This window comes from Odocoileus virginianus, chromosome 9 (assembly GCF_023699985.2).
Source record: "Odocoileus virginianus isolate 20LAN1187 ecotype Illinois chromosome 9, Ovbor_1.2, whole genome shotgun sequence".
Classification (NCBI taxonomy): Eukaryota; Metazoa; Chordata; class Mammalia; order Artiodactyla; family Cervidae; genus Odocoileus; species Odocoileus virginianus.
The window spans coordinates 15884335-15902556 of NC_069682.1; the positions used below are offsets into that span (position 1 = coordinate 15884335).

Consider the following 18222-nt stretch of genomic DNA (forward strand, 5'->3'; position numbering starts at 1 on the left):
GGCTTGCCCGGTGGCTCAGTGGTGAAGAGTCCACCTGCTGTTGCAGGAGACACAGGTTCGATCCCTGGTCCGGGAAGATCCCACATGCCACGGAGCAACTAAGCCTGCGCACCAGAACTACGCAGCCCATGCTCTAGAACCTGGGAGCCGCAGCAAGAGAAGTCACCACAATGAGAGGCCCACGCGCCTCAACGAGAGAGCAGCCTTCGCTCTCTGCAACTAGAGAGAGCCCGTGTGCAGCAACGGAGACCCAGCACAGCCAAAAGCAAAGAAAGAAATCACATGAGGGAGAACTGTGGCTCTTACCATAGAAGGCTGATGAAGGATTAAATGAATCAATCTATTAACTAACATATGAAAAGTGCTTAACTCACTGCATTGCAGATGCAATATATAATGTGTCTGCCATTGTTCTCATGGTCCTTTCTATGCCAGTATTTTATTACTATAAATGGTGTATAAACTTTAAAAATGGTGAATCACTATATAGTACACCTGTAATTTATATAACATTGCACAGCAATGTTATATTTTTTAAATGAATAAAAAATAATAAAGTATATTTGCAGGAAATTCTGCACACAGCCTTGCACCCGAGCTGAATGGAATGAGATAACCTCGGTTTTTCTGGTGTGAACTTGTGAAGGGGAATTTGTGGTGCTGGAGGCAATGTCATGGCCAGAAGAGCTCCATAAATCCCTTGAGTCCATTTCTAGGAATCAGCTGTTACATTTGGCAGAGAAAAGATACTTCTGCCCAACCTTCCAAAATCTGGTGCTAAGGTCAACCTTACCAGACACCTGATAATATATCCTCTCTTTTGATAATGTGCACTTTAAAAAGTTTCAAGACCCACTAATACTATTTTTGAAAAAGATTTTTTTCTATATTCTATATTTTTCTAGGAAGTCTTATCAACTTCCTAATTTCTCAAAATATCTTACAATGGAATAAGGAAGGACCTGATAAAGAACTGAACAATCAATCATTTTGTCAATAAAATCTGTCCAAAATGTAGAGCTTTTATTCTCATAAAGTGATGAATAAATCCAGACAGGCTAACTTGAAAGTTTTAGACTCAGTAACAGACTTTGGGGGAAATGATCTGAATTGGTTGGAAATGTTTTCTCCTCTCCTATTTTGCTTTACAATAAAAAGCTTATTATGTTATACTTGTAGTTAACTATTTAACACTGAACATTTCTTTTCTTTATTTTTATTTCTTTGTTTTTTATTTTCTTTCTTTTTTTTTTTCATTTATTTTTATTAGTTGGAGGCTAATTACTTTACAGTATTGTAGTGGTTTTTGCCATACATTGACATGAATCAGCCATGGATTTACATGTGTTTCCCATCCTGAACCCCCCTCCCTGAACATTTCTTTTCTTAAAAGGAAATAACTAATTCAAACTGCTTACAGATCTAAGGTAAGGACTTAAAACCTACCTTTAATACAAAGCAGTAGTCAGTGGGTGCTTTGTATTTCATTTTACACTGAATCCCATAGTAAATGTTGACATTTTCAAACTGTATAAAACAGGCCAGATCTCGAGATGTCTGAAAGAGAAGGAAAAAATAACCTCAACCTAGCTGACAGGTAATATTTTCCCAAGGTTGTTCACAGCACAATGAAAGGTTACATTTTAGTAGGAAAATACAGAATTTCAGATGTAACTTAACCATTTACCATGTAGTCTTCTAAAAGCCAGGCCTACATTTTAAGAAGTGAAAGGGCACATCTAAGGCAAAATAGCATGCCACAGGTGGAGCAAAAGATCACAGTGCTGTCCTAGCTCCTGCACATGGACCCCTAGAGATGACTGGCTCACCTTGAGACATCATTACTATATTGATGTGGTCCAGACAAGGTGACTAAGCACCTTGTCAGATGTTTTATTTTGGCTTTTGCCATTCTAAGTCACTGACGGATTTCATGACTGAGCATTTAGGAGAAAAATCCCTCGTGGATGAACAATGAGTGGTATTTGATGCTCAGAAAATCAGCACACACCTCATGCACCTCTTCTTGAGATTCCTTTCATGCCATCTCTTCAGGGCTGGCAGTGTTGCTATGGGAACAGAATCCTCTCCTTATGTATAATATACCTTGTGAAGACTTCTAATCTACATATTTGGTGACACATCAACTACAAATTTGTTCTATTACTTTTCCCCCTTTCACATTCTGCTTTTAAAGAATAAAAAATAAAGGGCACAATTATTCCTTTATATATGGTAGTACATTTTTTTCTTGTGAAATCTTTTTTTCTGGATTTTCAAAGTTTTAGTCTTTTTAATTAGAAAAATAATTTAAAAATAATTATACATTTATATTTAAATATAAATTAAATATATATTAAATATATATATATTTAAATATATATAAATATATATTTAAAAGAAAAATGAAAATCTTCCTTCACTCTTCTTTTCTCTTCATTTCTCTTCTCCAGGGAAGAGATTCTTCCAAATGTTTTTGGAGATATATTTATATGCCTATGTATGTGTAGACATATTCACATGTAAAATTTTGAAAATATAAATGAGATTTTACTCTTAATATTTTGTCATGAATTTGTTCTTTTTCTTAACATTATATCTTGGGGTCTTTCTATGTCAGGATGTATGAAAGGCTATATCACACTGTATAGCTGCATAACATTACACTGTACAGATATAATTATTTCTTCAACCATCCTACTATAGATGACTAGAGGTTATTTTAATATCTTGCTATTACAAAAAATACTCTGTGGGGTAGGTTGCTAAACATGGAGCTGGCCTTTGAAGGGGTATTCCCTTTTACATTTGCCTAGATCTTGCTAAACTGTCCCCCAATTTGGCTATACCCAGATGTATGACTCCAGATAAAAGATGTCATACTTTTATGCCTACAGAATAATAGAGTAAAAAGGAAGGGAAAAAAGTCCTCTGAAATCAATATGTAAAAAAGTGAATTAATCTTTAGAGAAATGCTTTCGCCATAATTTCTGAGACCTGGCTTTTAAAGTAGATAGATTTCTTCACCTTTAAAAGAAAGCAACTGAAAGATTCAGAAGGATTTCTGTAATTCTGTCCTAAAAGTATATTTATTTGAATAAACCCTGTCATCACATGAATCTTACAGCAAAAGGTAGAGTACTGACATTTCCACCTGAGGATTTCTTTAGTTTTCCCTGGTAGCTCAGCTGGTAAAGTATGCACCTTCAGTGCAGGAGACCCCAGTTCAATTCCTGGGTCGGGAAGATCCGCTGGAGAAGGGATAGGCTACCCACTCCAGTATTCTTGGGCTTCCCTTGTGGCTCAGCTGGAAGAGAATCCACCTGCAATGCAGGAGACCTGGGTTTGATCCCTGGGTTGGGAAGATCCCCTGGAGAAGCGAAAGGCTACCCATTCCAGTATTGGGAAAGGCTACCCACTGCAGTATTCTGGCCTGGAGAATTCCATGGATTGTGTAAGTCCACGGGGTTGCAAAGAGTTGGACATGACTGAGTGACTTGCCCTTTCATGAAATGCCTTTTTTATAAGCATATTTTTTTCTTTCTGACCTTAGTCTTTCCTTTGGGGACATAATAAATTCCAGAAGCTCGTAAAAGAAAATAGCGCCTTTTCCAGGATTTCTTCCCATCTTCTTTCAAATAAAGAGCTCCCTCGAGTTCTGGCACAATGATGGATGTTCCACAGAAACTCTCCTGAAATTGAGATTTCAATGATATAAAACCCATCAGAGATAAAACATACATTTTGTTCACATTGAAATAAACTGTGGCAAGCTAGCCTGCAAGCTAAAAATCATTTTGTCTACAGCTCTAATTGAATGCATATATTGACACTGCATACTATTTGCCAAAAGACAGGAAGAACACGGTGATTGAATTTCAGCTCGAGAGTTCGACTTCCAGGCTTCTTGATCACTTAGCTCTGTGATTCTGAGCAAGTGACTCAACCTCAGTGCCTTTACTTGCAAAATAAGAATGCTGATAGCCCCAACTTCATAAGGAAGGTAGTAAGTGCAGTCTTGGTACGTATTGTAGAAGTATTACATAAAATCTATTTCTGTTACTGTAGGTTGATAAATATACAATTTATCCCTTTACCTGTAAGTGGAAAAGTTATGATTTCACTGCTAGTAAATAGAAAAATTTTATCATTAATTCTGGACATAAAATATGTACAAATTAGTATTTTATTTTTGGTATACTTTTAAATTGAGATACAGCTGACATAGAATATTGCATTAGATTTAGGTATATGACCTAATAATTTGATGCATGTATATACTGCAAAATGATCACCATCATAAGTGTAGTTAACATCTATCACCCCACATAGTTATACATTTTTTTCCTCATGATGAGCATCAGTGAACTGGCTCCAGGTGGAATGTGGGCCCAGGTGTCACCAGGTCTTCTGACTTTTCAAGAGAAGCCGCAAATCTCCTAATTCAAAAGGTCATCATGTTGCTGGGGCAACAAAAATCTGGGGCTCCCATGCCCATTTGTGACCTGTGACCTGGCAGGCATCTGCATTATAGGCGGCGGCCAAAGCCTCAATTTTTAGCAAAGTTGCAATGTGAAAAGTCATTCAGAAGTTTCAAAAAATCAATCAAACGAACTTCAGCAACATAGCCTCGAGTGATACTCAGACATGTGTACCACACTTTACACGTGGTGCTTCCGCTCTTCTCCTCAATCTTTGTGATAATGCAATACGATACAGGAAACCAAGGTTTGGACTTACCCAATAACACATGAACCTCAGCAGGCAGAATCAAACTTGGATCAGATTCCCAACTGCCATCTCACACTTTCTACCACACCTGCCTGCCGGAGGGGCATCGGAGAATTCACTGCAAAGAAGTCACGCCTGACTTCTGTTAAGAGCATGTAAGCAATGAAATCTATGGAATGTTAGAGAGGAGTTTCATATGGATTGTTGTCTTTTGGTCACGAATTACCAATCCAACTTCATGAAGAGTAAACTATATTGTCCAAAACAATACTTTTGAACAACCAACTCCAAGAACCAGTTTAATGATCTAAATAGCTATAATTTAGTAATGATCTGATTTTAAAACCCCAAGCTAAAATTTCAGTGTCTCTGAATTGCCCGTTATTCTGAGGAGTAAATAGTTTAAAAAGATACAGCTAATATTCCTCTCTTCTCTACTGCTCTGCAAAATTAATCTTACCTCAAGTAAGGATTCCTTGTTCTTCGCATTCATTTTCTCATTTGTTTCTTTGTTTTCTTTTTTTCCTTTGTTATCCAGGTAAAAATTCTAAATAAAACAGTAAAAGATAGGATCAGTAAGGGTTCATCACCATGGTAGGCCCTGCACAGAACCCGCGGTCTTGCTGGAGAGGGTAAACTGAGGACCTGGAGGAGGTAAACTGAGGACCACAGCGTATAGTCTCTGTCAACCAAGTGCTTACCGAGGGGCTTACCCAGCGCTGAGCTCTGCCCCGCCAGCCAGAAGTGACACCTGCCCTTCCCCGCACAGTTATAATCAACAAGGAAACAGGAACAAGAGGGAGAAAAACACCAGCAAAGGATACAACTGTCATTCAATTTAACCACGGTCTAGAATTCCGCGTCAACTGCTGGAAGCCTGGAGACCCCAGGGCCCTTGGAAAAGCCCAGAACTGGAGGACAGTGGAACATCCCAGATCCCAGGCCTTTGGTGACCATGTAGGGTCCCTGAGGACTAGAGATTCTGGCTTCTCCAGAGAAGCGTGAAATCTGGACTTTTATCAGTGTGGGCAACCAATTTTAATTTTCTAAAACTGCATGAGTCAGTCACAACACAGAGTTTGCTACTTGGCAACTTCCAGGGACAGAGAGAAGCAGAAAGGACATTTCTGGAAAGAGAACCAGCTCGGCAAAGGCAAGGAAGACCACCATTTAGAAGCACTCACGATTTGGAGGGAGACATACTACACGGCAGATCCTCAGCCAGGTGCTTTGCAAATATCACCTCCAATCCTAATGACAAAGCTGCGAGGTAAGTGACAGTCCCCTCCACTTTACAGGTTAGCAGACTGAAGCTCAGCCAGGTTAAACAGCTAGGGCACTGCAGTGTGAATGAACACCAGAGCTAAGTGCGTCTGATGTGTGTGCTCTTACCACCACACCCACTACCCCTGAAACTGAAGGTCAGTGCAGTCAGTTCAAGGGCAGAGAGACTAAACCTACTCTAATTCTAGCAGCTCCTGACTCAGGGAGGAGGCAGGGTCCTTGCCTTTCCCATGATTATCCTTTTGGAACATCTGCTTGTGGACTATGTCAGGCAGAACCACCACCATAGTTAAGCATTTAATGACTTACAGGTGGAAACAAAGTTTATAAAACAATGCCTGAAAAAAAATGTATTAAAACTACAATATATAACCCTGGAGGGTACTGACTAAATTAAGGAGCCTCCTGAGTCTAGACACAAATGTTTATTTACATGATGGGAGTGTTTCCCCAAGTGTGACCCCCAGAACACCCTAAAGCTCTGTTAAATGCATGTTTCCAGGGCCCCCAACCTACTGAAGTGGAATCTCAGGGGACCTGAGAATCTGCATTCCAGCACACTTCCTAGATGATTCCTACTTGCACTGAAGTTTGAGAATAAAGAGGAAGCAAACTGCAAAGCAAACTTTGTAAAATTAGGAGATCTCCTAGAAATAGAACGCGCCATGATGACAAATTGTTAACTTAAATAGAGGAAATAAGTCAGGTACAACTCCTTCCATAAATCTTACTGAATTATTTTTCTGTTGTTGTTCAGTCACACAGTCATGTCCAACTCTTTGTGACCCCATGAATTGCAGCACACCAGGCTTCCCTGTCCTTCACTATCTCCCCAAGTTTGCTCAAACTCGTGTCCATCGAGTAGGTGATGCCATCCAACCATCTCATCCTCTGTCGTCCCCTTCTCCTCCTGCCCTCAGTCTTTCCCAGCATCAGGATCTTTTCCAATGAGTCAGCTCTTCTCATCAGGTGGCCAGAGTACTGGAGCTTCAGCTTCAGCATCAGTCCTTCCAGTGAATATTCAAGGTTGATATCCTTGAATTATCTTTTAATGCATTTTTAAAGACAAACTTTTATGTATTATTTGAAAGGACAGCATATTGTGAATTAGTGTGGTTATTCTATATCGTTTGGAAATTATTCTAATTTTATGTATTTTGCTTGCAGACTGTGAATAATACAATATGGAACATATACCACCTGCCTGAACTCTATACTAAGGCCTTACAGGTACACTTTTCATTTCACCCTCACAGCAACCCCACAATGTAGGTGTGATTGCTATTTCACAGATAAGGAAACAGATTAAGTGACTGCCCAAGAACAATTAGGGTCAGATCTTTGAATTTTTCATAATCTCTCAGTATCAAACTGCTCTAAACACCATAGGAAAGAACCCAGTGTGATTGTGTGTATGGACTTAATATCACTGAACTGCACACTAAAAAGTGAATAAAATGCTAAATTCTATGTTATGTTTATTTTACCAAAATTTAAAAAAATGGGATAACTTAGTCCTGACAATGAATACACAGTGTGCTGCTAGCAAGCACACTTGCTTTAGGGCCCTGGGAAAATGTGATAGTGTATGTGTTGAAAGAGGGGAGAGGAACATGAAGATTGCAGAGCATGTGCGGATCATCATCATTTGAGAAAAGGAGGGCATGTGTCGCCCTCTGCAGGACAGACAGGGCAAGAGCCTTTCTAAACTATAAAGGGTCTCATTTTATGAGGGTATTGTGAAGCCATTATCTTTTCAGAGACCCCTCTCACTTTTTCAGCTTCTGAATACCCCTTTCCCCCTTCCAGGTGGTAGTACTATACTGTGCTTTTGCTTTAATGAAATTCCAGCTGGAGATCATGCAGGGCAATCCTTAGAGGGACTGATTGCTCTTGGGTGAGAATTTGGAGGGCTCTGTAGGAAGTGGCAGAATTTACCAGTTCATCCATTATCTGTTAGGGACAATCTGAGCTGAAAAATAAAGGAACTTTAAAATGGGAAATGAGACTTCCAGCTGAAGTCCACCCCTCTTTCTCACAGCTTCTGAAAATGCAAACTTTGAGAGCAGCAGGATAGGAAAGAAACAGCAAATCCATTTTTTAAAATCACCTTGTTGGGATAATGAATAAATCAAGCAAACACTTATCAGTCCACGAGTAAATATTTCTGAGTACCCTTCACATGTAAAATATCACTGTTTTAAGAATCATTTTATCACACTGAGAAGATAAATGTAAGTAGATGGCTATGTATCTATAGATGGGGGAACCGTATAAGACTGAGCAAATTAAAAATGAGCCAAGTTCTGTAGGTTGGAAGAGAGGGAAGAAATTACTGTGGGCTGAGATGATCAAGGAAGACTTCACAAAGCAGGTCAAAGTTGTGACTGTGCCCCGAAAGGTGTTCATATTCAGACAGAGGAAAAGAAATAAAGAGAGCAGCAGGGCAGTAGAACAGCGTGGACAAAGGCCCAGAGGTGGTTAAACACTGGGGCTCTTTGAAGCAAACTAAACATCCATGGACAGATGAACAGACAAAGAAGGTGTGGAACATCAATACAATGGAATACCACTCAGCCATAAAAACAATGAAATAATGCCATTTGCAGCAACATGGATGGACCTAGAGATCATCATATTAAGTCAGATGAGAAAGAACTATCATATGGTATCACTTATATGTGGAATCTAAAATGATAATACAAATGAACTTATTTACAAAACAGAAATATTATTAGATTCACGGACACAGAAGACCAACTTATGGCTACCAAGGGGACAGTGGGGGCAAGGGGAGAGAGAAGGTAGGACAGAGCCTGGGATTAAATACACACTGTACTATATACAAAAGAAAAACAACAAGGACCTACTGCATAGCTCAGGGAACTCTACTCAATATCTTGTATTAAACTAATGGAAAATTATCTGAAAAAGAATATATACGTGTGTGTGTGTATGACCAAATCACTTTTCTGTACACTTGAATCTAACACAAACATTATAAATCAACATATTTCAATTAAAAAAATTACTGGGTATCTCTGGGGCCCTGGTGAGCAACCAGCTGATGCAGCCCAGGCCATCACCCCAAGTCCTCTCTTCCGTCCTGTGTCAGAATCCACTGATGCCTGTCAGCTATGACTGAGGTGCCCGCCCCCCGGGATGGCTGGAGCGCATGTCCTTGCCACCTTATGCTCGGTTTGGCCACACGACTTCCTTGGGCCAGCAGAATGTGGGTGGGAGAACAGAATGTGGGTCCATGGGAGCAGAGGGCCTGAGAGGTGGCATGGTGTTTTTCCACGGTTTCTCCGGCACGCCTGCCCTTCACCGGGAGGACAGTTTCACAGGTGGTTGCTGGTCTGTGGACAGTAAGAGGCACGTGGCACTCTCTTGCTCTGACTCACATTGTGGAGCCAGGGACAGAGGACCTGATGACCTGCAGGCCCTAGGAGAGAGGAAATACCTGCTGCTAGAAGCCACTGGGATCCTCAGGTTGTGTTCACGCCTCCAACCCTAACTGATACATGGGCCCATGCTGGCCAGTCAGGGGCTCTGGGCACTGAAGTCAAGAGACGACTTTGTTTTAAAGGAGAAGCCCCTCCCAGGGACTTCCCTGGTGCTCGAGAGGTTACTCTTCCGAAGCAGGAGGCCCGGGTTTAATCCCTGGTCATGGATAGTGCATATGCCGCAACAAAAAGCCTGCATGCCACAACTAAAGATCTTGCTGCAACTAAGATCCTTAGTGCTGCAACTAAGGGCCAGTGTAGCCAAATAAGTAAAATCAATCAATAAAAAATAAAATAAAAGCCCCTTCTGGAGGTTGTAAATGGGATGCCTGTATGACTTTCCTTCCAGCTGGGCCTGGTCCCGGATGGTCAGAGATGAACCCTGGCAGGAGAGGGAGGTTGGAAAGGAGGGCAGAGACCACGAGGTCATTTTCCCCCATGGTGGCTGGTGCCCTTCTGCACCCAAGGGGAAGCATGCCACTGTGGTTCCATCTCTGCTTCTTACTCATGCAACTAAATAAACTACCACCACTACCAAATTTCGGTTAAGAAACAACAGTGGAACAAAAATTGCCTGAAGTATCAATAGTGATGATCACTGAACTGTGGGAATACTTAAATTTCCTTTCTTCTACTTTTCAGTTTTTTTCCAATAAATTGATATTAATTTTGAAGTCAGAGACATAAAAGATGTTTATAAAAAGAAATGAACAGCAAGACAGCAAGCAGGTGACCTTAATTTGTTTTCACCATACGTTCGCTGAAAAAAGACATTCTTCGGGGCTCTAGGCAAGAAGGTTGGCTAACGTTAATACCAAGGTGGGTCACCCTCTCCAGACACAGACCCCAGGCCTCACACTTCTTATTTTGGTTTGGGCCCCACTGGTCTTCGCACAGTGGGGGCTACACATTAGCACAGCTGGGAAAACAAAACTCTTTTACAGCTGAGGTTCCTGTGTTCATCTGAACACCTGGCACTTTTTTAGGATGAGCAGACAACTCTGTGACCACAGTTAACTGGGAAGGGGAACTTTCCCAACGCCAACTGGCCTGAGAAACTGAGAGAGACTCAGCTGCTTCGTCAACAAAGTTGCTTTAATTAGGACAGTAAGGTTCTACTGCCCCAACCACTTTACCCCAAAGAGACAGGACCACGTGGGCATGAGGGGCCCCTGTCCTGACCCCTAAGTGTTGAGTTCGTATTTCTTTGAAAGGAATACATTTGTGATATTTTGTGAGATAATGAATAATGTGAAATTTTGTGAGGTATCTTGTGAGGACACAAGTTGACACTACAGAATGGACATTTTATATGGTTTAACAATATATAAATTATCTTACCTGGGGGTTTTTAAATACAGCATATTTTTCCTCTTTCTCCAAAAATAACAGTTTATTTTCTGTGTCCCTTGTCCAGTCTGATAAGATTTCAACAACATTTTCATGGTCTTCAAAAAACCTTTCTGATGTAACAAGAGAAAGCATTTTTTCAGACCCAAGACATTGGGGTTTCCAACACAGAAATAAGTTGGTACTGAGCTAACACAATGTTTCATACTTCTCATTGGTTTTAGAAATTCCTAATTCTTACATGATGTCATACTGTAACATCCCTGTTATGTCCATTCTTCAGTCTCAGATCTTCAACTTACTTCCCATAAAAAAACATGGCAGATGAACCTACAATATAGTGGTAGTGGTCAGCCATTGCTCTTTTTTTGTATTCGGTTTTTTAGTACTTTAAATAGCCCTCCACCCTGGAAGGAGGACAAGTAGGCAGTAATTGGGTAAATAATTTTGAATGAAATTGTGAGATAACTAATAAGCACTTATACAAAGGTCCTCAACCTTTCTGGCATCAGGGACCAGTTTCATGGAAGACAATTTTTCCATCGACCGGGGATGGGAGATGGTTTCAGGATGATTCAAGGGCATTACATTTACTGTGCACTTTATTTCTATTATTATTATTACGTCAGCTCCACCTCAGATTATCAGGAATTAGATCCTAGAGGTTGTGGGCCCCACAAAACATAGCTCCCCAAACACATATAAAATACATATAAAACACAAATTATTATATGAATATAAAAACCAACCCTAAACCTTCCTTTCCGTCTTTTCTCTATTTGACTCTAAGAATTGAAGAAAACTTGGAGGATTATTTTCTTGTAGATCATTTCCTCCAGTAAGACATATACCTAAAGCTTCTAAAACAGGCAATCTTGTATCCCGACCATTCTGTATCCCAGCTCTCCCAGGAGACAATTGTTTTGTGAGTGGATTAAGAATGAGAAGTAACAGAATCTTTCTTTAACTGCTTTTAGTTCATCCACTTCTCTCAACTGTCCTTTGCTCTTTGGAGCTGAGCCTCTTCCACTAGACAAAGTATCAGATACTAAGTGAGTGAGGCGTGGAGGAAGAGAAGTGGACAGTGACGTGAGGCCCATGGCAGAGCTACCCAAGAGCAGGGGTCAGCAACTCCTGGGCCACAGACCGGTATTGGCCCGTGGCCTGTTAGGAAGCCAGCTGAGCAGCAGGAGGTGAGCGGCGGGCGAGTGAGTGAAGCAGCTTCATCTGTATTTACAGCTGCTCCCCATCGCTCATATTGCTGCCAGAGATCCACCTTCTCCTGTTCAATGGACTCAGTAAATGTAACATGCTTGAAATATCCCAGTACTACCCCTGACCATGTCTATGGGAAAACTGAGTCACATGAAACCGGCCCCTGGTATCAAAAAGGTGTGGGATGACTGCCTTAGAGTTTAAAGAAGCAAACTTTAAAGAGACACTGGCTGATCAGTACCCAGGCCCATCTGCTCAGCTGGCTAGGCAGTAAGAAACATCATCTTGTCACTCACTTTCCTTTTGGATCTGCTAGAGAAGTAGCTGCAATAATGCACACACTCCCCCGGGTCTGGCCACCTGCTTCCATCTGAGTCTTCACCACACATCAAGCCGAGACAAGCACTGAATCTGACATAGGTAAGTGATGGATGGGGTGGTCTTCACAGCCTTAAACAAAACTCTTCTTTGTAGTTAGATCAAAACCCATAATCTAATAAAGCAAACCACAGGTTTCTGGTGTACAGCCTGCCATTATGACTGGGACTTACCAATTTGTAGTTCTGGATATATTTCATAAAGACACCAATCCACGTTACAGTCACAGTGGGTCTTCTCAAAAAGGTTGTCGAGAACATCTCGGGCTAACTGCCGTTCATCCACCATCAGTGACTTCGAGCTGTTATCATTCATATGTATCTTGACAACGAGCTGAGGATAAAGCCACAGGACAGCCAGTAAATTCCAGCAACTGGAGAAGGCCACTGAGAAAGGTTCAGGTTTCAACTGCTACTGCTTCTGCATATTTAGGTGAGAAGGTATCCCACAGACTCCTTCATGGGCCAAGCATCTGTTTAAGGTGCAGGAATACAGACAGGTGCCAGAGAAACCAATTCACAAAAACAGAAATGATACACAATAAGCAAAGTGCTTGCCCCGTGGTCAGAGACTCTGCATTCTGATGAGGGAGATACTGACTCTCTGTAACCCCATGGACTGTTGCCCACCAGGCTCCTCTGTCCATGGAATTCTCCAGACAAGAATACCAGGGTGGGTTGCCATGCCCTTCTACAGGGAATCTTCCCGACCCAAGGACTGAACCTGGGTCTCCTGCATTGCAGGCAGATTCTTTACTGCCTGAGCCACCAGGGAAGGCCACCAAAATCACTGGTCCTCCCCAATTCAGAGTCTATCTCTGCCACACGGGACTGTCTTTCCTGTTCCAGACCATCCCCATCCAACCTCCAGCCTGCAGTGCTTGAAGCTACTCCACACACCGCCAGGAGAGAATTCCCGAAGCAACCTCGTCACCCAGAACCCCTAAACACTCCTGCTTAAATCTGTATTCTTGCTTGAAAAGAGAAGTGTGAGATAGAGACAAGTTCTGCCCATTGTTTGTCTAAGGTTGGTCCTGGTTACTCACATAGGAAGCGTGTCATTATTTAAAAAGTATTAGGACTTCGTTGCTGGGCCAGTTGCTGGGACTCCACGCTCCCAATGCAGGGGGCACAGGTTTGATCCCTGGTTGGGGAACCAGATCCCATGTGCCGCAACAGGAGTTCTTATGCCACAGCTAAAGATGCCCTCCTGCCTCAACAAAGACTGAAGATCCTGTGTGTGGCAACTAACATCCGGTGCAGCCAAATAAATAAATACTTTTTAAAAATAAATAAAAAGTATTTAGACGGAATGGAAAGAGAAGTCATACAACTGGCAACATTTCTTCCTCCCCTAAAGTCTGGGCCATATTCTGAGCAGCGGGTAAACTGCCTCGCTGGACCCTCTCTCACCATCGGGTCCTGAAGACACTGCAGTGGATGGTGAAGGGCACACACAGTTCCTGCAGACTGTTGTGCAGAGTGACGGAGAGCAACCAAGGGTGTGGGTGGTGATAAGAATCTGGGTGAGGAGCAGGCAAGGACCACGTGTCAAACACTCCCTAGTATCTTCCCTTCCCCCAGTTGCACTCTTGAGACTCAAATGCAAACACTGGGGCAGTAAAGTACATTTCCTCCTCCTGAGTCCATTCCAATTAGGCTTTTATTCCAGGCTTGGCCAAAGAATACTTTCTTTCCTTTGAAACCTGTAGCCCAGACACTTCTAGTTGGACACTTTGTTTTTGTTGTATGTTCATCTTTTGATGTATTTAACACAAAAGGCTCAAGTAAATACCACAGCGTCAAAGACATTCATCTGGGGATTTTCCTGGCAGTTCAGTGCTTAAGACTCCACCCTTCCACTACAGGGTACCCGGGTTCAATCCCTGGTCGGCGAAGTAAGATCCCATATGCCATACCACATGGCCAAAAAACCCCACAAAAACATTCATCTGACCTGAGATATCACGCTTGGAGGGGTGCATGGAGAAACAGAAATTCCTCAAATGTCGGCACGACCATGGCTTATTTTCCATAGAAGGCATACCCATTGCTCTCCGCTGAGGATCACTGGTATAAAGTAGCTACGGGTCCTAAGAAACCCTGCCAGCGTTAGGATTTAGAGGACAATGTTCCCGATGGGAAAATCAATGACTTCTGACCACATTTTCTCTTGCTTAGGAATTCTTGAGAAAATAAAACATAGCTTGGTGTTATCTTTTGTTTTTAAAGAGAGGAAAAAAAAAAGCAAACCACATAGTTTGACAATGATGCAATGATGGAAAGGGCTGGGTTTTGGTTTTTCTTTTGGCAGAAACTGCAAACTAAATTTAACCCATATGTAGTTACGAATGTCCACCATTATGAAACTTAGGGAAAAAAAAAAGAGAAGGCAGGTGACATTGAGCAAGAAGAAGCCACATTGACTCTTCTTCACAGCTTTCTTCCCGTTTCCAAGCTGAAGGGTAGCTCTATACCACCACATGACACCCTAAAGCACGGTTACGTGATGCAGCAAGCTGAGTACTTTTCACATCAATCAGTTTAGTTCAGTCGCTCAGTCATGTCTGACTCCTTGCGACCCCATTTCACATCAATACCATATGATACAGGGCAAAATGATTCCAGAATGAAAAGATGTCCCCTTTCTAATCCATTAAAGTAAAGACCATGGGATTTTCCAGGCAAGAATAATGGAGTGGGCTGCCATCTTCTCCTCCAGGGATCTTTCCCACCCAGGGATCAAACTGACACCTCTTGTTTCTCCTGCATTGGTAGGCCAATTCTTTACCACAAAGAAACAAATACAGTCAATGAGTGAGCCTGATACTCTTTCCAGTTCTAAAAACTTTGCACCACAAACCATGTACATCATTCATCATCCAAAAAGATGACAACACCCAGCAGAATATTTGAGGACAGAGTACTTCAGGTCAACTTGATTTCCAGCCTTTTAAAAACATGCTGTAGATTATGTGTTAGTATACCTTATTTATTAACAGATGAGTATGATTCAGTTATTTTTTTAAGTTATCTGTGCCACACAGCTTTTTATTTTTAGAAATAAGTCTCGAGTACCTCAAGTCAGAAAAAATATACACCTAGGCTTCTTAATTTTCTTTTCTCTCCCCCTGGTCAGAGCGGCTTCTGTTTCACATACACTGTTGATTAGAGGCAGGTGGTGCTTTTGCTGCTGCTAGAATTCACCTCAACTGAATTATGGCAACCTTCTCTGGCTTCCGGTCTCCAGTGGGAAATACCGCTCACCAGTTCCTGTCCTCTTCATCTCCAGTTAAGCGCATGAAGGAGACTGGTTCTAGAAACATCACAGTCCATTCGCAGGGACAAGACTATGGACCAGCCGCCGGAGGTGCAGGCGGGCAGGAGGCCAGTGTGCTAGGAGCCTGTGGAGCCTTTCTTTGGATCGTTTCTACTTCTCTGCAGTGGGCAGCAACATCACGAGGAAGAGGGAGGAGGTACTGGGGGTTTTCAGGGGGAGGACAAGGTGGAAGCAATTCTCTGGGTTCGTGAGACAGAGACTGGAGTGGGGAGCTCCGGCAACACTGAGGGCCTGGGCTGAGCAGACGGAGAGCTGGATTTAACCAGGGATTCACAGAGTATGAGGCAGGGAAGGAAATGGCCCTCTCAGATGCATCAGCTCAGTAACTGACCACAGAATGTAATTATACACAGAGAATAGGAAGGAAAGCACGCGTGCTTGAAATGAAAGGAACCAGGCTGATCTGGAAACTCACAGATGAACCTTGACTGTCTGGATCCCGGGGAAATGAAGGAATATTTATTAAACATCAATCAGCATGTGTTGAACTCCTTCATTCAAAGAACCATGAGAGGGGCTGCAGGAACATAAAATTGAACGCCCTCTATGAAAAGAATAATTCACTCAACTGTAAGTAAAAAGCTCTTAATGAGTCTCAGTCATGGCATATGCCTCAGGGGTCAAGGTGAAACTGTTTATCCTTCCCTTAATTTACCAAATTAACTATTATTAACTTTATTATTAGGCAGATGTTTTTACTGAGGTTAAATATGTGTGTTTCTGATACAATATAATAAATGTGTCTCTGGAAAAGGCTACAGAAAACGCACAATAAATTACATGCTTATTGGGACCACAGGGTTGGGGCAGGTCACTCAAAACCTACACAGCTTTGAACACACAGCACCAGTCAGAAGAACATTTGGAACTGCAGGGGAGAACTCAGACACCCAGGGCAGGCTAGGGGCTGCACCAGGGGGTCTATGACATGCACAAAAGCAACTGTGAAAATGAGGTGATGCCAGTGGAAGCTGAACTCTAACCAAATTGAGGTGGGCCCAGAAGAGGATGCCACCTGCTGTTACCCAAGAGGGAGCAGAACCCAGAGGGCACCCTCAGGGGAGTGAGCCCTGGGGGTAGAAACCTGGAAATTTCCACACTGACACTAACAGAGGTTCCCTATTTATCTATCACAAACGAGCAATTGATGTCATGGAAAGAATAATTTATCTTTGTCCTTAAGTAAAAAAAAAAAAAATACAACTCATTGGAAAGTCCCACTTGAATGTAAACTGTTTTACCCTTAAGTGTATGAAGAAGCTGTTAATTTGATAGCCCCCTGCAAGTGATTCATAGTTTACCTTCTTGACCTTGGCCTCCTTCAGTTTTTCCAATGCCAGTTTTATTTTATCAGCCTTGGCTTGAGCTTCTTCTTCTTCCTGTAAAATGTAAGACATCAACACAGTCCATTAATCACACTAGCGGGTAAGTATTCCCACCACCGCTAGTGTCTCAGTCACTTGCTGTTGATAAAAGGCTGTAACTGGTAATTGCCTGGCTGTCCAGTGGTTAAGACTCATCATGCAGGACAACTTAAACTTGAATAGTCGTGCTTGCGCTCAGCTGCTAAGTCGTGTCTGTCTCTTTGTGATCCCGAGGACTGTAGCCCGCCAGGCTCCTCTGTCCATGGGATTTCCCAGGCAAGAACACTGGAGTGGGTTGCCATGTCCTTCAGGGAATATTCCCAACCCAGGGATTGAACCTGCATCTCCTGCATTGGCAGCTGGATTCTTTACCACTGAGCCAACAGGGAAGTCTTATGTTACTGCATATGTGCATGCTAAGTCTCTTCAGTCATGTCCAACTCTTTGTGACCCTATGGACTGTAGCCCACCAGGCTCCGCTGTCCATGGGATTCTCCAGGCAAGAATACTGGAGTGGGCTGCCTTGCCCTCCTCCAGGGGATCTTCCCAACCCAGGGATGGAACCCATGTCTCCCGCGGCTCCTGACTTGCAGGCAGATTCTTTACTGCAGAGCCACTGGGGAAGTCCTATGTTACTGCCTCTTGCTGTAAATAATATAAATGTACAAAATTCTCTCTGAAAAGTTTTTTGGGCTCAACCAGGCCCTTTGAAACTTCTACAATATTATACATCAATTATATCTCAATAAACTGGAGGAAAAAAGAGCCTCTGTTCTAAATGGATCACCAATTTTCAAATAATTTTTATACAAGAATCACACAATACAGCAATAAGTAGTATTTGATATTTGTTTATACTTCATATTTATTCATCCAAAAGATACAGTAGGGATTTTCAGGGTTACTAGTGTTGTATTTATGTACTGATGAGCATACAGTACAATAAATGTGAGAGCCACAGGAAACAGAGCTATGTTATTCCTCTAAAATATTTTAAAAGTGGCTTACCCTAACAGCCCTTCCCTTGTAGCTCAGCTGGTAAAAAGTGGCTTACC

At 42.1% G+C, this 18222-nt stretch overlaps 1 protein-coding gene across 1 annotated transcript in view; it reads right to left on the minus strand.

Moving 5' to 3' along the window:
• The window catches only part of APBB1IP (amyloid beta precursor protein binding family B member 1 interacting protein), a 71446-nt gene that overhangs the window by 12057 nt on the left and 41167 nt on the right, over window positions 1-18222 (minus strand). Inside the window, exons 5-10 of the mRNA XM_070472002.1 lie at window positions 17105-17182; window positions 12638-12797; window positions 10863-10984; window positions 5192-5278; window positions 3549-3692; window positions 1447-1557 (exon numbers count right to left, since the gene is read on the minus strand). Coding sequence (XP_070328103.1) covers window positions 1447-1557; window positions 3549-3692; window positions 5192-5278; window positions 10863-10984; window positions 12638-12797; window positions 17105-17182 — 702 coding nt within the window. The remainder of the gene's footprint in view (window positions 1-1446; window positions 1558-3548; window positions 3693-5191; window positions 5279-10862; window positions 10985-12637; window positions 12798-17104; window positions 17183-18222) is intronic.